Source organism: Bubalus kerabau, chromosome 3 (assembly GCF_029407905.1).
Source record: "Bubalus kerabau isolate K-KA32 ecotype Philippines breed swamp buffalo chromosome 3, PCC_UOA_SB_1v2, whole genome shotgun sequence".
In the NCBI taxonomy this organism is placed as follows: Eukaryota; Metazoa; Chordata; class Mammalia; order Artiodactyla; family Bovidae; genus Bubalus; species Bubalus kerabau.
In genome coordinates this window covers 181,961,323-181,983,689 of record NC_073626.1, presented here as the reverse complement: position 1 = coordinate 181,983,689, position 22,367 = coordinate 181,961,323, and the positions used below count along the sequence as shown (strand labels likewise).

General features: G+C 57.4%; 1 protein-coding gene across 1 annotated transcript in view; it reads right to left on the bottom strand.

Moving 5' to 3' along the window:
- Positions 1 to 936: 936 nt before the first annotated feature.
- Positions 937 to 22,367, bottom strand: part of RUNX3 (RUNX family transcription factor 3) — a 28,882-nt gene continuing 7,451 nt past the window's right edge. The window contains exons 3-5 of the mRNA XM_055574849.1: positions 18,196 to 18,300; positions 6,803 to 6,961; positions 937 to 1,756 (exon numbers count right to left, since the gene is read on the bottom strand). Coding sequence (XP_055430824.1) covers positions 1,209 to 1,756; positions 6,803 to 6,961; positions 18,196 to 18,300 — 812 coding nt within the window. The 3' untranslated portion in view covers positions 937 to 1,208. The remainder of the gene's footprint in view (positions 1,757 to 6,802; positions 6,962 to 18,195; positions 18,301 to 22,367) is intronic.

Here is a 22,367-nt window from a genome sequence, read left to right as displayed (position 1 = left end):
CTGAAAGGGACTGGGTGTCTGAAAATGTTTGAGAAACTTCTTTTTCTAAAATCAGCTTTGACAACTGGTTTTTCTTTTTTTTGCCGTTGTTCAAAACTTCTTTGGGAGCAGACTGGTTAAAGATGGAGGGTTGTATGTCAGAGGTTGGGAGGTTTGGCTGGGCCTTCTCAGGAGGCTGGGGGTCAGGGGTCTGTGCAGCTTGGCTGGATCTAGGTAGGACAGGGAGGCTGACATCTGACCCCATGATGACCCCTCACCCCAAGGCTTTCTGCTGGGACCTGTCCAGTTCTGGTGCTCTCTCCAAAAATGGCAACGTGGAGACCAGCCTAGGGGAAAAGGGACCCTTCCCAGTCCCACCGAGAGGAGAGAGGGCGCATGGCTTGAATTGGTAAAGTGCACGGAGGACCCGTCTGCAGGTACCTGCCCTGGTTTCAGGCACCTGCTGTCACAGGCCAGTCTGCTCTGGGGCCCTGGGACCGGGTCGGGGCCTCTTAGAGTTGTCGGGGAGCAGAGCTCAGGGAGGGGTGGGGCGGGCCTGGGGTGTTCTCTTTCCATCTCTGCTAGTGATCCCCTGGGGCCTCTGGAGGGGTTCCTTCCTCTTCCATACCATGAGGAAGGCCCCTTTCAGGGCTGCGGGAACCTTCCAGTTGTGACTCAACTTGTGTAAATGTGGAGGGAAGGGCTGGGCCCACGGGTGAGGGGTCTCTGAGGAAAATGGCGGCCGGAGGTCTTTGTAGGGCTCGGTGGATAAGAGGGCAAACCATGTGGGCAAATACCACTTCTCTTTGGGAAAGAGATGGTCTCTGTCCAGGGGGCCTGGGCCCCTAACAGCAGTGGGCATAGCTGGGGACAGCCAGGTCACCCTGGGCTGGGGGGTCAGGGGGTGGGTGGCAGGAGGGAGCTTCTCCCACAGGGACATGGGATGAGATGAACAGGATCTGGGCTGGGGGCGGGGTCCTGGAGGAGGTCTCCACCCCTCTGTACAAAGTCGTGGCTCTGGGATGAGACGCTCTTAGAGCCGGCCACCAGCTCCGGGGCCGCCCCTCAGGACAGTGGACCCGTCTGGGGCCCATGACTGCCCTGGAGCGTTAAGTCCAGTTGGCGCCCTGAGCCTTGGAGCTGGGCCTGCCGCACTTGTCTGGAAGGGTCTCGGGGGTACCCCCCCGCCGCGCGCCGCTGGCGAGAGCTGTCCACTCCACCGCAGGCGGTCAGTAAGGCCGCCACACGGCCTCGTCCATGCGGCCGGGCGTGCTCAGCGCGGTGGGCGAGTTGCTGTGGCTGCCGTCGGCCTCCACGCCGTCGCTCTGGCCGCCCAGGCTGGGGTTCATGAGGCTGCCGGTGGCGACCGCGGCGGCGCTGCTGGTGCAGGAGGCCAGCATGCGGGTCGGGGAGCGGTCGCCCCCGCTGCCGCCGCCTCCGCCGCCCGCCGCCATGGAGAACTGGTAGGAGCCCGAGGACGCGCCGTAATAGAGGTGATAGGGGGACGGGCTGGCCGGGAAGGGCCCGCTCTGGTTCTGCGGGGCCCCGGGATAGGGCGGCGGCAGGTAGGTGTGGTGGAAGCGGCCGCCCGCCGGCATGCTGGCCACGCTGAGGCTGCTGATGCTGGTGCCCGAGGGCGTGGCGCTGTACGGGAAGGCGGCTGACATGGCCCCCGGGTAATGCATCCGGGGGTCGGAGAAGCGGCTCTCCGTGAGGGGCGGCAGGAAGGAGCGGTCGAACTGGCGGGGGTCGGAGAAGGGGTTCAGTTCCGAGGTGCCTGGTGGAAGCGGGGGGGACAGCAAGGAGGACCAGTCAGTTGCAGCCCGATGCCCACCGCCCTCCTCCCGCCCGGGGGCCCTTCTTCAAGGATGACCTCGGGCGACGGCCCTGGTTGGTCCAGGGGTTAAGAATCTGCCTGCCAGGGCAGGGGACGCAGTTTGATCCCTGGTCTGGGAAGATCTCGCATGAGCAAGGCAACTGAGCCTTCTGGCCAGGCTACCGAGCCTCTGCTCTGCCAACAAGGGAAACCACCGCCATAAGAAGCCTGTGACCCACAAGAGCGGCCCTCACTCGCCACAACTGGAGAAATCCCACGGGCAGCAATGAAGACCCAGTGCAGCCAAAAATTAAAAAATAAATTAATTTTTAAAGAAAGAAAAAAAAAGGACCTCAGGCTCTGGTTCATAGGCCCGTGTGGGGGACCCCCTAGTTCTAGATCTGGCTCTGCTCTGACCCTTCTGGGCTGCTCGGGGGCTGGAGCCTGTGGACTCTGAATCTGGCCCCCACCTGCGGACGGGTGAGAGCAGGTGTCTGGGCTGTGGATGGCCAGGGGTCGGGGGGGTCCCTGCCGGGACAGGGAGAGGAGGGGGAGGGCTTGTCTCTCTCCTCCCGGAGTCCTTGTCACAGCCTGGCCGTGCAGAGGCCCGTTGAGGGGGTGAAGCTAGGCTCCCAGCTGGGCTGCTGGTGTCAGGGACACTGAGGACAGGGCCAGCACCAGCCACCCAGCAGCCTGGTTCAACAGCTCCTGCCTCCCTCTCTCCCTCTGGGTTAAGTAAGAGCTGGGAAGACCATGGGTGCGAAGAGGGGCTCTGGTGGTTCTGCAAGATAAGGAGTTAGCCCTGCTTTTTGCAGATAAAGGGAACAGGCAGAGAGAGAAAGATGGCTTCTCCCATGTTGCACGGAAGGGACTGGAACTTGTCAGGGGCTCTCTGCTTTCTGCTCCTGCTGGGATGTACCCGTGTGCATGCGCCCGCCTCACCTCTCTGCCCAGCGGGGCTCAGCGAGGCTACGGGAGCCATCTGGCCTACATTTGAGGGGGCTGCGTCCACAGCGGCTCTGTCCTTTCCTGCCACCCGGCCTCACCCTGGGCCTGTCATCTCCACGGCTGCCTGCAGGCTGGAGCTGCCTGGTGGCCAGATGAGGGTCAGATGCCACCCTCACCTGCCTCCACAACAAAGTGAGATGCACACAGAGGGGTCTGGTGGCCTGGACTCTGCCCTCATCGCAGAGAGACCCAGGGTCCAGCCCAGGCCCTGCCCTGACTCCCCCCAGGGGTTTGGCTCCAAGACGAGGGTATCCTCACCTCTGCCTTGCCTTTTGTAATCACAGACTCCCAAACCCTCAACTTCCCAAGAGGCTTCAGGAACGAGTCCAAATCCCTTAGTAGGAAACCTGAGACTCAGAGAGGGTGAGGCACTCGCCGGAGGGTCACACAGCAGCTTGGACCTGGCACGGAACCCAGGGTTCTTGGTCCTGAGCACTCACACGTGCCTGAGGGGGAGCTGTCCCATCTCTGAGGCAGCACATTGGAAGTTAACTGTATCGTCTCCAAGCTTAGATACAGATCTTAGTTCTGACACTGACTAGCTGTGTGTTCCCGGGCAAGTCACTTAACCTCTCTGTGCATCGGGCTGTCCCACATGAAAAATGGAGACGATAATAGGCCCTAGGGATTCAATGCATGCGAAGTGCTGACACTGAGCCCAGAGCAGGGGCCTGATGAGGGCCTGTGCTGCCGCCTGGCTGTGACACCCCCCGTTCTTGGCACCCAGGAAAACTGGCCCATTTGGGGCCCAGCAAAGATGAGCCCCTGACCTGGTCCTTCCTTGTACCCTGGCCACAGGGGTGACTCTGGGCAGCAGTTGGGGGCGGGCAGGTGAGCTCCCAGCAGCAGTTCCACTGGGAAGTCAGTCTGTCCCCAAGCCCTTTGTCCACCAAAAACTAGGGGCCAGAGAGGACTTGGGAGGTGCCCAGCCCTTCCCCTGGCCAGCTCCAGGAGGGCACTTCTTGCAGGGCCTGAGGCGCGGCTGGGATAAGAGCTGCAGGTGCTCTCAGGCTTTGCTTTCCCAGATCTGCCTGAGGCGCTGTGTGGCCTCAAATAACACCTGCAACCTCTCTGGGCTTTGGGGTCTTCCCGGCTCAGCTGGGGGTTGCTTCCTCAGCAGCAGGCTCTGGTCCTGGACATGGACCAGAATGCGATGTTGCACCTAGGCTCCAGGTTGGGAAGATGTGGGGGGCGAAGGTCCGGGAGACTAGAGTCTTCTGGCACACCTGGTACCCTCCCTAACAGATCTCTTGACTGGTCAGTGCTGCCCCGAAGCCTAGGGGGTCAGGGGAGCCTGGCTCCTGTCCTCACCTCCCAACCCCGGGGGAGAAGCCTTGCGGGCATCGCCTGGCACCCCCTGGAAGAGCCGAGCATGAGGCTAACACCTTGCTCTGAGCTCAGGGAAGTGAGCGCTGCCCCTATGACAGGGAAGCCTTTTTTCAAAACAAAGGGAGCCCAAACAGGGACCCCAGGATGCAAAGACAGGACTGCAGTCTGGGAAACACAGGGACTGTGCCAGGTGGGCCTGGGTGTATGTGACACTCGGGGGGTCCTGTGGGCTGCAGGCAGGTCTGCCTGGATCTGCCACCATCCCCTTTCGTCTCCCTCCCAGGGCAGGGTGGTGGGGACAGCATCTGCCCTCAGCACCCTTCAGCTCCTGCCCCCCCCCCCCCACCCTCACCCCCTCCAGCCCAGTAGCCCCAGGAAACCCGAGCTGGCCAGGCCGCTGTCGAGCAGCCAATCCCAACACTGGAAGGAAATGTTTATTTTCTTCTCCAAATTGCCCCAGCTGCTGCATGGTGGCTGAATGAGGCCTTTGAGCTGTGAGAAGCCCCCATTGTGGGCGGCCGCAGCCAGGGGGCTGGGGGCTGGGGTATGGGAGGGTTGGGGCCTCAGCGCTGCTTGCCAGTGACCAAAGCTGGGGGGTCAAAGCTGTTAACAGGAACCAAGAGGAGTGGTGGGGGGCGGGTGCCCTGAAGAGGACCCCCAGGATGGAGTCTGAAGGCAGAGATCTGTCCCACCAGGAGGGGAGGGTCAGAAAGAGGGACTCCCCAAGCCTGGCTCTGCCAACAGCCCCTCTGTGACAGATACCTCCTTCTTCCCACTTTAGAGATGAGAAAACTGAGGCTCAGAGAGGGGAAACGACTTGCCTGAGATCACACAGCCAGTGCCTGTTAGAACCTACCCGACTGCAAAGGTCAGGCTTCTTCCCTGGTCTTGGATGTCAGAAGCCCTTCCTCTCACTCCAAAGGGGTAGGGTGGGGTCAGCCGGTGTCCCACACAGGCCCGACCTCCTCTCCTCCCAGGCCCCAGGGAGGTAGGGCCTCTGGCTGCTGCTGGGCCAGGCATGGCCCTCTGGGGCTAGACAGGGGTAAGTAGATCTGTCTCAGACTCCGTCAGGTGCTGCTTCCCAAACCTTGTCCACACAGCTGGAAAGGGGAGGGGGGCTACCCTTCCATGGGAGCTGCTGGCCGGGACACCACTCTGTGCCCACCTGCTGGGGTCCAGGAGCTCCTGGCTGGGCGCCAGCCCTGCCCATGGCAGAAGGCCTGGCACCTTAGACCACTTCACCTGCACAAAGGCCGGCCGATGGGCAACGGAAACACGGACAGCTTCTGGATAGGGCTGGGCACGAGCCCAGAAGACCTCTCCCTGCCACCTGAGCTCAGACCCCTCCACCCTGCAATCCCCTGGGCTCACGAGTTGCTGAGTGTCTCAAAAGTGGACAGCCCCTGGCCCAGAGCTGCAGGATGGGCTGGGGAGCGGGGGGTGCCTCTCCCCACCTTCAGGGCTCAGTAGGGCCAAGGCCCAGCTCCCCAGGCCAGAAGGGAGAAAATTCCTCTTCATGCCAGGGGGCTTCATCAAGTGCTTCAGTGTGGCATCATGCCTGGCACACATGGCCAAGGCTGAGGGCAGGGCCTCCCTTAACAGAGAGACCCAGTAGGGACCCCCTAGGCCCTGGGAAGTACAGGAGGTGCCCAAGGGCAGGTGCTGTGGACGTTTTGAATCTGGCCAGTGATGGTCTGCGTGACCCAAGGGTGGCCCTTCACCTCTGAAGCCTCAGTTCACGCATCTGCCAAATGGAATCTAACCAGGGCCCAGAGGGCCGAGAAAGGATGCAAACCTGCGGCGCCTGATGGCAGCCAGCCCTCCCATCCTCGGCCAGTGCTGGGGATGAACGCGCTCAGTCCCCGCCTAGCTTGAGGGTCAGCTGTGCACTCAGCCCCCAGCACCCATTCTACTGGCCAAGAGAACCCGGAGAGCTGCGCGCCAGGCCCCGTGCACCTGGACGGTCCGCCTGAGGCCGAGGCTCCCATGGCCTGCCGCATCCATCCGGCCACGGGGGAGAGACTCCATCCCCTGCCTCCGCCCAGAGGCCGCCCTCCTCCTCCCCCGTCTGGGAAGTCTCTGGGTCGCCGGGGACCTTTCTTAGGTGAAAGTTCTGTGTCCCTCCAGGGCTACAACCTGACTTCACCAAGTTTTTCTGAGCGCAGTGAGATCATCTGAACGTCACCCAGGCCTGGGCAGAGGCATCCACCAACCACCTTGCTTTCAGATGAGAAAGGCGAGGTTTGGGGGCCCACCATGTCCTCGGGAGACAGGTGTCTGTCTCAGGTTCTTGGGGCAGGTCCTGTCCAACTCCAACAGGCATGCTGGGGGACCAATGGCTATTTCCCGCAGGGGACAGGGAGTTCCTGGCGGGGCAGGGAAGGGACTGTGTCTGCCTATTCACACTGATCCTTGAGGCCCGGCACTGTGATGGCACAGGGAGGGTGGCAGTATCTATTTGCTGAGTGAAGGAAGGGCTGAGCCCAGGACTGGGCTGAGCAGGCCCTCAGAGTGGGCCGAGTGTCAGAGCAAGTGGGCACCCGCGCTCCGTCGTTAAGACCAGGGGGATACAGTCAAGGACCTTCCGATGAGCTTCCGGTCTGAGGCCCGGCGACCACGCCCAGGCCGCCGCCCCCACCCCCACCCCACCGCCGTCCCTGGGTGACATACCTTGGATGGGGGTCTGGGCCTGGCTGCCGAAGTGGCTGGTGGTGCTGAGCGAGCTGCGGGGGCTGGGCGTGCTGGGTGTCACCCGCATGCGCAGACGCTCCAGGTCCCCGAAGCGGTCGGGGAATCCCTTGGTCTGGTCCTCCAGCTTCTGCCGATGCCCTGCAGAGCATGGAGCCCATGAGCAGCTCATCCTGGGGTGGGGGGTGGGGTGGGCAGACACACCTTGCTCTGTTGGGAAGTTCTCCCTGCGGTATAACTTTAGGCCTCTGCAGGGAGATCCCATTGGCCGTTACCAGCCTCTTTTCTGAACACAGAACAGTCAGTACGGGCCGCCCTGCGGCTGCCATGATTTTACCCTGACCTTCCGACACCACAGGTGAGACTCAAGAGAGCTTCCAGGCCACACAGCCAGTAAGTTGTGGAGTCAAGATCTGAACTTGGGAGTTCAACTCAAAGCCCGAGATCTACACCTCTATGTTAAACTTTTTAAAAAATATTTACTTTCACTTATTTATTTGGCTGTGTAGGGTCTTAGCTGGGGCATGCGGAACCTAGTTCCCTGACCAGGGATCGAACTCTGGCCCCTGCATTGCCAGTGGGCAGTCTTAGCCACTGGACCACCAGGGAAGTCCCTATGTTACACTTTTTGGCAGAAGAGAAATCTGAGGCAACAGGCATGCATAGGGGCTCAGGCAGGCTCTGTGGGAGGCAGGGAGAGAACCCAGGGATGGTACCACTCTCTGCCCCCAGCATTCCCTGCCCCCGCCCCCAGCATTTCCATCTGCAAGAGGAATGAGACAAGGCCCAGAATGGGAATGCCAGCTCCTCCAGTCCAGAGCTACCTGGGAACCCCCAGCACATGCCTTCTCCCCTCTGGGCCTCAGATAGGAGGGGAAATTGACCAGGATGCCAGCAAGTGCTGCGGGGCACTGTGTGAGGGGCCGGACTCCCATCTTTGTCCAGAAGCTGGGGACAGGGGGATCAGTGCACCTGCTTGGGGCATTGAGCCTGGACAAACTACCAGCGTTTTCCAGGATTCTTCTGCCATTACCATACAAGGACCCCAGCCTCGTCTCCAAGACCCTGGAGGAGCTGGCCGGGTCAAGATGGCCGTGCCCTTGCCTTTAAGCAGCCAGTCAAGGCCACCCTCAACCCTTTTTGAATGACATCAGGCTTACAGGGATCACCCCCTTACACACACACATACACACACGCACAACTTTTTCAATTACTCATTTTACATTTCACAAGCAACACGTGAATACCTCCAAAAAGAAAAGCATTACAGGTAAGGCTAACGACTCCTCGGACCCACCCTAAATCCTACCCAGAAATCCCTAAGTGATCAATTTGGAGGTCTTTCTTTCCAGGCCTTTTTTAGGGTTTCATGTGCATGGAAAACACAGAGCAAGTTTTTCATGGAACTTTCTTGAATGGTCTCAGCCTGGTTGTATCATTCTGTAACTTGCTCTTCCACAGCCCAGCTGGGTGGGGGCCCCTCAATTTCGTTATCTGATAAATGGAGAGAGTACCCCCACCTCAGAGAAACCACAGAGTTTCCGCAAAACCTCGGGAGCCCACCCTGGGGCGTGGTGAGGAGCCAAGAGTAGGGGCAGAGTGGCCTTGCTGAGCCCATGTGTGTCCCACGTTCCTGCTGAGGCAGGCAGGCTGGCCTGGTCCTCTTTCTGTAACACAACAGAGCTGCGGCTCAGAGAGGTAAAGAAGCTTGCCTGAGGTCACACAGCGAGGAAGCGGGGAGGATTTTCTAGACCTAGGATTCTTGGAAAAGAAGAGTGGGGAAGGGACTCGGGGAGAGGAGAAGGCTTGCCTGAGTCCTGGGGTCTGCCGTGACATGAGGAATTTTCTAGCTTGACAGAGAAAGAAGACGACAGTCTCAGGATATGGCCCCCTCGTGGGGCCTGGGTAAGTGTGATGGGACTCTTCACTGCTGTTGGGAACCAGGGGACAGAGCTGGAGGCTGCAGAATGGGCCTGATTCCTAATGTTCAAATGAGGATGCAATGGATTTTGGTACCCACAGGCCCCCAGGCTGGCTCCACACCCCTGCCACCAGCTCACATAGGCATCTGAGAGCCCTGAGGAATCGAACTGGTTGTCCTGGGGGCCACAGTGGGCTCAGCAAGCCACCAAGAACCAAGGAACCCAATTTCTCCTCCAAGGAAGGCCCAGGCCCGGGCTGATAGGACATGTGGCAGCCACTTGACACCAGCCAGGCCCCACTACTGCCTCCCAGGACCCCTGGAAACAGGAAAAACGTGGGCTGGGGTAAATTTGGCTGGAGCTGAGGCTGCAAACTCAGATGCTTAAGGGGAACCAGGCAAGTCTCATAAATGAGGCAGATGGGATGGGTGGGGACTGGGGCAGACTGGAGAGGGTGGGCCTTGTAGAAGGGGCAGTTGCCATCCAGCCCAGCTGACTGGTGCCCCGATGGAGGTGGGCCCAGTGTTGCCAGTTTCCAATTTACCAGAAGCCATAAACCTGCTTTTCTGTGAAATCTCCCATATTATATATGTCAGCGATTAACCCAAATACTGAAAGGTGAAAGTCATTCCGTCATGTCCAACTCTTTGTGACCCCATGGACTATATACAGTCCATGGCATTCTCCAGGCCAGAATACTGGAGTGGGTAGCTGTTCCCTTCTCTAGGAGATCTTACCACCCCAGGAATCAAACCCGGGTCTCCTGCATTGCAGGCAGATCCTTTACCAGCTGAGCCACCAGGGAAGCCTGGTATACTGAAACCAACAGCAACAACAAAATAACCCACTTGGCAGAATATGTCCTGCTCAGGGGTTGCCAGTTTGTAGCCTCCAAGTTTGAGGTTTCATTTTCTGGTTGGCTGTCTAACGTGAGCCGTCGAGGGCTGACTAATGGATAGCCCTGGGGAAAGGGTCTCCAGGGGAGTGCCATGGGGCTCAGCCTCAGTCCTGGCAGGCCTTGGAGGGCGTGCTCTTGCCCTGGCTGCTGCAGCCACTGGGTGACGTGGATGAGCTGGATCATGGATGCACTGAGAACAATCTCAACAGGGAGGAAGCCGGCTGGATAGATGTGGAGACCGCAGACTGACCTGACAGCAGCTCGGGTGCAAAGGATCCGGGTGTCTTAGTCAACCACAAGCTTGAAGTGAGCCAATGGGGCTACACAAAAGCTGCTGCAAAACCTCAGGCCTTGCTGTTATTGTCGCTGGCGGAGAGAGTCCCATTTCTGAGTCACACTGAGTACAGAGTGTTTACAGAGACGCCTGCGGGCCGACGGAAGGAGGGCGAGGTTCACAGCCCGCCTGGGTTCAAGGACCGCCTGCAGCCTGGTAGCCGGTAGCTGAGCTCGAGTCACACCCCTTTCCCCCACCCCAAGCCACAGTGGGAGGGCCACACGGTGCCCTTGCGGGTCGTGGTTCCGACCAAACAAGGTCTCTGGATGCTCTCCACCCTCCCAGGTCACTGTCCCCTGTGTGGTCACTTCTACCCCAGCTCACACCGAGGGCGGCAGGATAATCGTCTCCACGTGGAGACCGGGATACTGAGGCCAGGTCAGTGAGTCCTGTCTGGGACACAAAGCCAGGCCAGCAGAGTCAATGTCGGCACCCAGACCCCTGACCCCAAGTCCAGTGCTCCTTCTCTGAACACCTCCCTTTCATCCCCATTGTACAGATGGGGCCACTGAGGCTTCAAGATGAACCCCACGCTAAGTGACTGGTCTAGGATATAAAGCAGGTAATGTGGTCCCGGAGCACATGCTCCAACCACATGCTACCCTACTTTCGCAAAGGGCAGAATTCCTGGAGGGGAGTTTTCACAGCACGTGGGGGAACTGCTTCTGTGCTGCTGTGGAACCCCCAAGTCAAGGCCTGGAAGGGGCGAAGGGGAGCCCAGGCAGCTCCATGGTGCCAGGGCGCCAGAGAGTCTCAGAGCCACGGGGCCCCAGCCTTCACACTGGGAGAACAGAACTCCCTGTGCCCAAGGAAAGAAGATGGGCCTTCAGAATAGACCTCTTTCATTCCGCCGCCCACAGTGAGAGCTGGGGGCGGGGAGCCCTGGCCCAGTTCACCGGGTCACCAGGGGCCCAGCCCTTTCACACTGGGACTCAGTTTCCCCTCTGTACATACTGCTCCCTGAGGCCCCTCCAGCTTCGAAAGTCCCTGACTTTAGACTCCAAGAACTAGCCACTGGCGAGGAAGCGGGGGTCGCTGGCTCGGGGCCCCTCCGTCTGCTTCTTCTGTTCGCAGGGTTTCTCTAGTATTCTCTGCCTCGCACACTTCAGGGCAGCGGCTCAGGTACAGCCCCTGTCTGGAGTCTTCCTGTCCTTTGGGGCTCACTCCAAGAGCCCCCCACCCCCTCTAGGAAGCCCCCTTCTCCCAGCACGGAGCCCCACAGCTCCTCTGCAAGGCTAAGAGCAGTAGCTAGCAGGGATGGAAAGAAAATCGGCGGCTGATGCTTACTGAGCGCTTTCTCCACTGCAGGGTCTCAGCAGCTGCCACACTCTGCCTTGTTTCACCTGCGTCATCCCCATGGCGGGGCGGGGCGCGGGGGGGTGTTGGTAGGTGGGGAGGTGTCCACCACTGTCCCTAGTACACAGGTGAAGAAACTGAGGCTCGGTGAAGGCCAGTGACATGCTCAGGTCACACGGAAGCACCTGGCCACCTTGCCTTCCTGGAGCCCACCCTATAGGGAACGAGCCTGGCTTTGCAAAGTCAGGGGGGGATCCAAACGGTTGGCTGTTAGGGCCCAGCCTAGGCCCAGGGCCCAGTGCTGCGACGGGCCCGGGAAAAGGCAGATGAGAGGGTCTCAGTGGACCCCAGCAGGAGCCCCGCCCCGCTCTGAAGCCCAGTCCAACCTTCTAAACTCACATCCTGCTCTAACCCCCCAAGTCCCTCTCCTCCCTCTGGGCCTCGATTTCCACTCCCGTCGAGTGGTTATCATACTGTCTAAGCCCTGGGCTGAGGCTGAGCCAGAGGATGGGCCCCCAGGTGTTTCCGAACAGAGGGAGGATGGGACGCTGGGGGAGCGCGCCCCCCCCTTGCTGTCTGGGCCTGGCAGCCTGACCCCCTGCAAGCAGCGGGGCTCATCTCACTGAGGGCCCCTCCGATGTCACCTCCATCAGGGCTCCGGCCTCGTGTGTGAGCCTCCAGGGCCCAGCGACCCAGGGCCTGTCCCAGGCGGCTCTCACCCACTGGTGACTGGGGCAGGTCACTCTCTCTCCTGGGCCTCCGGTGTGTCGTCTGTGAAACGGAGCTCACACTCTTAGCTCCTGAGGGTGCAGACAGGCTGAGGAGAATGAAACACCCGGCCGGGCCTTGGCCCTCAAGATTCACAGCTCCTCTTCAATGATCTAATCAGTGGTGGGGGCAAGTGTTGGGGGGAGGTGTGTGCATGGGGCCTCATAGGTGTGCAAGAAGGATCAGAGTTGGGGGACGAACCCTGGATCCCAGCCAGATGGGTGACTCACCCGGGGGTCACAGCGGCAGAAGCCTAGGGACCAGGGCTGGGTTCCAGCGGAGGTGGAGGGGCCTCCCTTCTCTCTACTCCCAGGCATCGCTCGTCCCTGGGCCAGCACTGGGTCCTCAGGGACTGCCAGGGACCTAGTGCTTCCGGGGGGAAACCTGGGGGCCATCACCCTGCCTTCACCCTGGCCTAACACAAGCCCCTGGAGACGAGCATGGCAACCACGTGAGCAGACGTTGTCGATGGGCCACGCACTGTGCTGGGCAGGCCACACATATCATCTCCAAGGGCCATGATGATCCTCTGGGAGGCTGCTACCATCACACCCGTTTTCCACATGGGAAAGTGGAGGCACGTGGCGAAGGGCAAACCCGGAAGGGTGAGCAGGGTGCATGGAGCTCAGCTGCTAAGGTCTTGGCTTCCTGAGACCTCCGAGAGAGAGGACAGCTGGCCTCCTTGGCAGCGAGGCCGGACTGGCAGGAGGCCAGGTCCGTGTCCTGCCATGGAAGGGGCGAGAAGGGCAGCAGGCCAACCGGAGCTGGGAGCCAGGAGCAGCAGCGCTGGGTGGGGCCACGGGAGAGGCGCGGTCTGCGGGCGACAATGTGGGCCCCAGCCACGGGGCCCTTCTGCCATCTGAAGCCTCTCGGCCACCTTCTCGGCTACCTGGTGCAGCCACAGCTCAGACACAGCGGCCACTGTCTGCCCGGCCGCACGGGTGGGGCACCCGGGCCCGAGGCCCGCTCTGTGGCCTGTCAGGAGATTTACACCCGGCTCTTAACAGCCGCGCGGCATCGCAGGCGGGTGCTGGGCCCAGGGTGGTCCGCTGTGAATCGGCCCCCTGTGAGCAGATGAAAGCCGGTCGGCGGCTGGGCAGAGAAGCGGGCGGGCAGGCAAGGGGCCAGCGGGTCCCTCCTGGGGCCACAACTGGGGCTTCCAGCGGCCTGGGCCTGATTAGGGGGCAGCCCCGGAGGTCTGAGGTTAACCCCTTCCCGCCTGCTGGGGGGTGGGTGGGTAGGAACTGGGAGCCAGGACCCTGATCCGGGGAGCACAGGAGGTCTGAGGTTAACCCTTTCCTGCCTGTTGGGTGCACTCCCTGGGGGTGGGCATCCTGGGCACCCCTCCAGTGCCCACACCTGGAATGGAGGCTGGAACTGTGGCGACCTGAGGTTGGTGGCCGGCTCAGGCTCACTTGGCCTGCCCATGCTGTCTCCAGCTCCCAGCCGCCCCCGTGGCTGTCTGCTCACCTCCTTCAAGCCTCTGCTCCAACACCACCTCTTCAGGAGGTGGCACTTCCCTGTGGGTCCCAGCCCTGCTCGCTCCACCCCTCCCCCAGCTTCCGTTGTCTCTGCAGGACTTCTCACTACCAGAAATCTAGCTAAATCATTTGTTTTACCTCGTTTATCCATTCAACAACTATCTACTGAACACCAACGACGTGCTCACGTCTGTGTTCCAGGGTCTACAGCAATGTCTGGCAAAGCAAAGGACCACCCACCCCCCTGGGGTGGGGCACAAACAGTAATCAGGGAAGATGAAAAATAGGTGAAATAAATGCGTGAGCTATATAGCATCTTAGAAGGTGACAAGTAAAACGAAAGCCAGGAAGTATAGGGGAACAGGGATGTCTGTGTGTCCAGGGGTGTCAGGAGAGGCATGTCCAGGTAGAGGGAACAGCAGGGCAAAGGCCAAGAGGCCAGAGCGGCCAGAGTAGGGTAAGCAAAGAGGAAGGTGGAGGAGAGGAGGGTGGAGGGGGCCCGGTCACACATCAGATCTGGGCTTCACGGCCGTGGTGATAGCAGCATGACTTACCATCTCTCCCCACCCCAAGTGTGTGAGACCTGCGAGGGCCAGAACCTGGTCTGTTGGGTTCAGTGCAGCCTCCTCAGTTTCTAGAACAATGCCTGATACAGGGTCGGGCCCCAGGAAAGTAGTATTTGTTGAAATCATCCCATGTATATTTTGGGGAAGAAAAGACCCGACCCCCACTCCCACCCCAGGCAAGATGGGCCGGTGCCTCAGTGAGGAACCTGTGCCCCATCCTTCCAAGTGTGCGTTAGTTGCTCAGTCGTGTCCAACACTTTGCAACCCCATGGACTGTAGCCCGCCAGGCTCCTCTGTCCTTGGGATTTCCCAGGCAAGATTACTGGAGTGGGTAGCTGTTTCCTTCTCCAGCGATCTTCCTGATCCAGGGATCGAACCTGGGTCTCCTGCGTTGCAGGCAGATTCTTTATGGCCTGAACCACCAAGGAAGCCCTCTCAAGTACAACACCCCTGAGCCTGGGAGACGGGGTGAGTAGTTCCCGAACTGTGGTCCAGCCCAGGCCCGCTCGAGCACGACCCCGCCTGCCACCGTGTTTTAGGATCGTGCTCCACCTGCTTTGTAACCAGCCCCTGGTGACTCTGAGGGACACCAGCCCTGAGAACCTCGGAAACCAAGGCCACACAGGCAGGAAGCCACCAAGCCAGCCTTCAAACCCAGCTGGCCACCTGGCTGCAGACTGGGCACGCTCTGCAGGGCAGCGGAGGGGAACGACCCAGCCACAGAACCCACAGCCAGGCCTTGGGGAGCTGCAAGGCACCCGCTCCCTGGCTCCCGGGACCAGCCTCGACTCCCATTCCTCCCCACAGAAGGCTCAGCCCTCACATGGGGTTGGGTTGGGGGTGAGGTCCCAAAGCAGGAGAAAAGCCCAGAAGGAAAACCCGGCGAACATCCATCAGGAGAGTCTTGAGAGCCAGTCAGCGACAGACTCATGCAACGCTCACAGCTCCCCACAGCACAAGCTAACGCCGTCCCTGCCTTACAGATGAGCACACTGGGCTTGGAAGCCCCTTCCACGGGCCCCGGCTTCCCTGAGCCCCAGGGTGGAGCCCCAAGGGTGTACGGAAGCTCACCCTGGGGCAAGCGGCTTTGTCTGCCGGCCTGTCTCCTCCTGGGGTAGTTGAGGATCAGTTAAGAGACTCTGGGGACTTCTCTGGCAGTCCAGTGGTTAGGACACTTCCACTGCAGGGGGGCGCAGGTTTGATCCCTGGTCTGGGAACTGAGATCCTATGTGGCGCACAGTGCGGCCCTCCCCCCAAAAGAGAGACTCTGCAAAGGGCCCAGCATCCCGGGAACACTCACTGACCAAACGCAGCTGAGCTGGCCTCTGACCACTTACAGCTGGGGAAATGGAAGCTGAGAAGGGAGGCGGCGGTGTCCAAAGGTGGCAGAGTGCAGGCCAGGTTGGGGCTGGAACCAGGGGTGCTGGGGAGACCTGCCCTAAGGGCCAGGCGGAGGGGAGGAGACCAGGAGGGCCACCTCCCACATTCGCCCTTTTCTATAAATGAGCTTCTGCTAAGATCAGAGGGCGGCAGAGGATAAGATGGTTGGATGGCATCACCAACTCAATGGACATGAGTCTGAGCAAACTCCTGGAGACAGTGAAGGACAGGGAAGCCTGGCGAGTGCTGCAGTCCATGGGGTTGCAAAGTCAGATATGACTTAGTGTCTGAACAACAACCAAGATTTTGTTTCAAGAAACTGCTTTAAAACCACTGATCTGGCCCACACTGACTTGCTTCTGACTCCAGGGTCTTTCAGAGCCCAGCTTCGTTCCCTTCCTCTTGCTGCCTCCAACTATGCCATCCCTGCCCCGACCAGCTCACCCCAGGAAGGGGCTGTCTCAGGTGTGGGAGACCTAGGGAGAGATGAGCAGACAAGGACTTGACTGGGGGGCTCTCAAGGGCAGAGAGCTGAGCCTCCTCCCACATCCAGTGGCCTTAGTTGGGGAGGGTGGGCAGCTCTGGGCTGGGCAGGGCTGAACACAGAGGGTCCAGGCATTGGACCCTTCTGGAATCTGAGGGATCCAGGCATTGGCTGGGTCCTGGGACCCTTCCCACCAAGCTCCAAGTCCCCTGCTCGCCTGCCTCTACACGGAAGCTCGCCGCTTTATGGAGTGGCTCCTCAGTGCTCAGCATCATGCTGAGCCCAACTGTGGCTCCCATTCATCCTGATTCAGCCCCTGGAGACTTACAGTAAAACAGCACCTCCTTCATCAGAGACTCAATACCTCTATTACTATGACCTGGGTTTCTCAGCAGCCACCTTACTGCTGACCAAGAAAGGTTCAACCATCGACCAATGGTGGTGGTGGTGGTGGTGGGAGTATGGGGGAATCCAGACAACAAGGATTAACAGAACACCGGGGATCCAGAGACTCACAAGGAACCTCCCTCTGCTACAGCCAGATACTATCCACATGCCATCACTGGCCATCAGGCTAGGAGGTATCATCCCACTTCCTGGAGGAGGCAGCCAAGCTGCAGAGAGGTCAAGGACTGCCCCAAGGTCCCCCGGCCAGGCAAGCCGGGTCAGAATCTGCTCTCTGTACCACGCACCTGTGGCTCACAAGGGCTTCCCAGCCATCACCGCCTTGAGACTCTTGGGGTCACTGACCTGGTTCACAGATGACAAAACCAAGACCAAAAGGAGACAGGACTTCTCTTGAGTCACAAAGCCCAAGGTCACAGTCATGAGCCCATCCACATCTAACCCCTGCAGGAAGGAACCAGCAGGAATTTGGCCAGGGCGGGTGCCAGCTGGGAGGTGAATCACTTGGGCCTGATGACCGTGATCAGGAGCCTGGGTGGAGGGGGTTAGAGGAGGTGGCCTTGACAAGCCTGCAGGGAAACACTTCCAGGGCTGTAAGACCCAGCTCTGAGCCCTTTCCAGGTGGCCAGGTGCTGGTGTGGGCTGGACAGATCGGGGGGCCAGGCCTGATTCCCCGAAAGGGAGAGTGGCCCAGGGCCAGGCCTGGGTGGTCCTCACTGATGCTGCCCTTGCACAGCCATAGCCCCTTCCCAGCCTCCTTCCTCAGGCCCACTCAGGCCTGGAATTGGAACTGAAAGCTATTTGTGGGAAGACAGGGCACCTCCCTACACCTAAGACAGTGTGAGGCCCTGGCCAGGTTCTCCACATCCCCAGGGCTGGATTCCTCCTTCTGGGAACCCAGTGACCCTCTGGTTCAGAATCCCATGAGCCAAGAAATGTGAGAGGGTTTTCTAAACTGTAAAGGGCCACAGCGACAAAGAGAAGGACATGGCAACTCTCAGTACATCAATCATGCCACAAGTCGGGGCCAGTTCACATAAGAGCTCTGCTCTGAGCTCAGGAAGCGACCAGTCCAGAGATGACTGGCTGCTTCTTTGTTTCATTCATTCATTCCCTCATTCATTCAGGAAAAACTGGTCTCTGGCCCACAGTGGCAGCTGCCCCTCTGGTTTCCCTAATCTCAATCTGAAACTCTGGGTCATCCAGCAGGCAGAAGCAACAAAACAGAAACCTTCTTTGATGCTAAAATGCATGGATGCCCTGCTCCCTGCAGAGAATACGTGCTCAATAAACACGTGCTCAATAAACATTTGCGGAATCAGATCTGCATTCCTGATCTCAAGAGGTGGGTCCTGGGGTCAGAGTGTCTGGGCTCTTTGAGACTTAAGTCACACCCTGAGATTCAAAGGAAGGGTTTCCAAGGAAGGGATGTGGCCTTGCACCCCAAGCAGCACCTGCTTCGCGTGCTCCCTCCCTCCCACGCAGGCAGAGGAAGCTGGGGTGGAGTCAAGCCAACCTGGCCCCATCTCCACCCCAAACACACAACGCCCTCTCTGCAGTCTTTTCCATCCTTTCCTTTCCATATTCTCCTCAATGGGCAGTCAACCCTCGGGGTGGCAGGGTGGAGGTCAAGCTGATTCCATCACCTCCCCTTTGCAGCCTGGCTTCCTACAGCCGCAGGCTCAGCATCAGCACATACTGCAGGGAGGCCGGGGTGCAGAGTTGAGCGGCAGGACTGCAGTCCTCCACGGCTCCAGGGATCCAGTGCCATCTGCCTGACCCTGGTGACCCCGCTGGGCCCTCCTCCCCAACCCAGTCGGCTCAGTGGCTCTGGCACTTACGTCTAGGCTCCCGGGGTCCATCCACGGTCACTTTGATGGCGCGATGGTAGGTGGCCACTTGCGTGGGGTTGGTGAACACGGTGATGGTCAGCGTGAAACTCTTACCTGGGGGGCGGAAATAAAGGCAGGAGGTTGGCACCAGGAAGCTATTCACAACAGCCTGAAGCCCTCGTCTTCCAGAAGGGCCGGGTCTCTCTCCTGAGACCCGGGGCAGAAGAGAGGGCTCTGGGTGAACGTCAAGCTGCTGGGCTTGGCATTCAAGGCCCTCTGGAGGCCTGGCACCCATTTGATCACATTCCCCCTGCCCTGTGTTCTGGCCACCCTGGCTTATTTCTTCCCTGTTTTTCGGCCTTTGTGCTATTCCTCAGAGACTCTCAGGATTTGGGGCTGGGGAGCTAGGAGAGATACATGTTTGTTCCTGAAAATAATTCATAGCCTTTAGAGAAAATTTTGAGAATACAGGAAATATAAAAAAAGAAGAAAGAAATCACCCACAGTTCCACTAGCTAGAGAGAAACACTATTAACATTTGAATGTTCTCTCCTGCAACCCTTTTCGGGCGAGTGTGTGTTTTTACACAGTTGTGAAAATGACACTAAAGTAAATATTTCCGTACCCTCTTTTTTTTTTCTGTTCACTTAACATCACATCATAAGCACTTCTGTCATTAAAAATTCTTCATAAACTTCATTTTTAATGGCTGCAAAATATTTCCACTCATGGAAGCCTCATCTTTTATTTATCCATCTCCTTATCTTGGGTATTTATGCTGCTGCTCATTTCTTATTGGCGTGTGCAACTGGGGCTTCAAAAAGGACTGATTTGGGAGCTACAGACATTTCATTTGCAGACACAACTGTTATTTCCAGAACTCTGTTCTATTTTTAGATAGACATTTGGCCCCAAAGTCTCCATTCAAAATTCCTGAGGAGGGGGAAAAAAAAAACTTTAAAAATCATGATTTTTGTGTTACCGTTTAAAATAAAAGGAAAATGACCTTCTGTTTATAAAAATCTTTGTCTACACCTCTGCTTATTTCCTTAGATTAGACTCCAGGCAGCGGTGAGTGATTTCATCGCATCAGAGGGCTGAGATGGATTCAGGAGCCCTGATCTCCCCAGTGAGATGACTCTCCAGAGAGAAGCATGGGGATCGGAGTGGGGCCGAGTCTACTGTGATGTGCTCAGCATCTTCAGGACCAAGTCTATCAAGGCGGACGATCTCTGAAACGCTCTTAACTTCAACACCTTTGTTCTATTATCAGTGAGACTGAAACGTTTCATGTGTTTATCATCTGTTCTCATCCAACACAAATGACTGCTTCACGGTCTTCCAGAGTTTTAAGGTTTTAATGCCTTAAACACACACACACACACACACACCCCGCTCTCTAGCAAGCTTCTTAACACTTTCCTTGTCCTGTTTGTGGCATTCGGTCTCCCACTTCACTTGCCCTTACATTTCGCTTTCTGACTCTGAGATGATTTGCATTTTCAGTTCTGCCTCTTAATTTGTGACTGCTCCTGTCTTTTCATGTTTGGGGAGGTTTCCCCATGGAACAAGCAGATAAAGGGTACCTTCGATCAATATCATCCTCTCAAACTCCTACGTCGCTCTTTGATTCTTCTAGGGATTTACCGGTTGGCCTGGTAGAAGGTAAAGGTTTTTCCTCAAAGGGCAACCTAATTTTCCCAGCACCTTTTCTGAAGTTGGAGTCTCCTTTCCTGCCCTGTTCTCTATTATCATCAAAGTCTCCACGATATATGAGGTTGGGGGGTGGGGGAGTGCGCGAGGATCACTGAACCCCAAGTCACACTGGCCTCCTTCAGCTCTGCTTCTGAGCACCCCTACCTCTGGTCCCCAGTTACGTGCCTGGGGACTCCCCGAGGGCAGGGGCCGATGGCTCTGTGCACCTGCGTCCACCAGGTCTGTCCTCATTCTCTCAACACCCATCCAGGACAGGCAGACCCAATTCCACATTCCCACTTCACAGGTGGGAGACAAAAGTTTGAGGGGTGTGTGTCGGGGGGAGGGACCAATAGCCAGCTTAGCATGGCTGGTACTTGATGATCCAGTGATGGGAGTGAAAATTCCAGCCCCAGAAACAGGACAACCCAGTGCAAAAGAAAACAGCCATTAAAAGGAACAAAACTGTACCATTTGCAGAGACATGGATGGACCTAGAGACTGTCACACGGACCAAAGGAAGTCAGAAAGAGAAAAACAAATAGCATATATTAGCACATATATGTGAAATCTAGAGAAATGATACAGGTGAACCTATTTGCAAAGCAGACACAGAGACACAGACAAAGAGAACAAATGTATGGACACCACAGGGCAAGACTGGGTGGGATGAACTGGGAGATTACGACTGGCATATACACACTGCTATGTATAAAATAGAGACTAGGATAATAAGAACCTACTGTATAGACAGGGGAACTCTACTCAATGCTCTGCAGTGACCTAAATGGAAAGGAAATCCGAAAAAAAAAAAGAGGGGCTATATGTACACATATAGCTGATTCACTTTGCTCTACAGCAGAAACTAACAGTACTGTAAAGCAAGGATGTGTGTGTCAGTCGCTCAATCATGTCTGACTCTTTGTGACGCCATGGACTGTAGCCCACCAGGCTCCCCATCCACGGGATCTTTCAGGCAAGAATACTGGAGTGGGTGGCCATTCTCTTCTCCAGGGGATCTCCCCCACCCAGGGATCGAACCCGGGTCTCCTGCATTGCAGGCAGATTCTTTACTGTCTGAGTCACCAGTTCAGTTCAGTCGCTCAGTCCTGTCCGACTCTTTGCGACTCCACGAGTCACAACCAGGGAAGCCCCTAAAAGCAAAGATACTTGGATAAAAAAAAAAAGAAAAAAGAAAACCAGTCAGGCTGCTGGGGCCACACCAACAGGGGCTTCTGAGCCTGGGAGAGTGTGTGTGTGTGTGTGTGGGAAGGAGCAGGGTAAGGGTAGCTGTTTAAATTGAGGTGTGACTCGAACTGGGGCAGAGAGGGGCCTCTCTGAAGGAACTTTCCAGAACTGGCGGCTGGAGGCAGGGATGGAAATGCACCTGTGTCTGACCTGGCGTCTGGGCCAGAGAAACTAGCCTGGCTCCTCACTCTGAGACCACAGGGGCACTTTCCATGGCTTCTGGAAAGAGGGCGTGCAGAAAGTCTCTTGGCCTCAGGCTCTCTGCCCACCCCCTCCCAGGGACCCTTCTGCCCCATTACTGCTTCCTCTCATTCTGAGGTCCGTTCCCTGCTGGACCCTCTCCCCAACCAGTCAGGCACTGTCCAGAGGTCACTGGGCTTCTGACCCTTCCCATTGCCTCCCTGGTACCAGGGTGGTTTAGGTGGCCAGCCCAGAGCCAATGGGCTGCGGGGTCCCTGCACTCGCCAGATCACTGAAGCCCTCTGCTTTTAACCTCACTTCCTTCAGGTCGTCACTGAAAAGTCACCTTCCCAGGTAGGCCTTCCCGGGTCACTTCATCTAAAGGAGGCATTTTTCTCCTGGCATGCCTCTTAGAATTGAGCGGGCTTGAGAAGTGCAATAGGAAAAGAAGAAAAGGACAACAACTGTATCTTCCCTAGCCTCCACCTGGAATGGAGCATCTCTCTGAAGGATGAACGTAGGCAACAAACCACAGAGGCATGACAGCAGTCTCCGTGACCTTGTCGCCAACAGACGTCACAGATACTAACATATCATGTTACAGACGGTGCAGATTTCTTTAAATATCTTTTGTGCACGTCACAACTTCAAAGTCACAGTCATCATCAAACCCATTGCTAGATCTTGCTATTTAACATGCTAACAAGACAGCATATTTATCACATAAAAAAAATGTTTTGCTAACTATGTTTTAATATAATTGGCTTTCATCACCATCCTTTGCATTTTATTTCATTCTTTCTTTTTTCATGGTCCACTTTCTAAAAAAATTATTTTTAATTAGAGGATAATTGCTTTGCAATATTGTATAAATGTCTGCCACAAATCAACATGAATCAGCCGTAGGTATACATATGTCCCCTCCCTCTTGAACTTCCCTCCCACCTCCTGCTCCATCCCACCCCTCTAGGTTGAAAAACACTATTCTGAGACTGTTAAAGGGGTTCCTGGAGTGATGAAAGGTTAAGACGCTCATTCTGAAGCATCACAGACCTTCC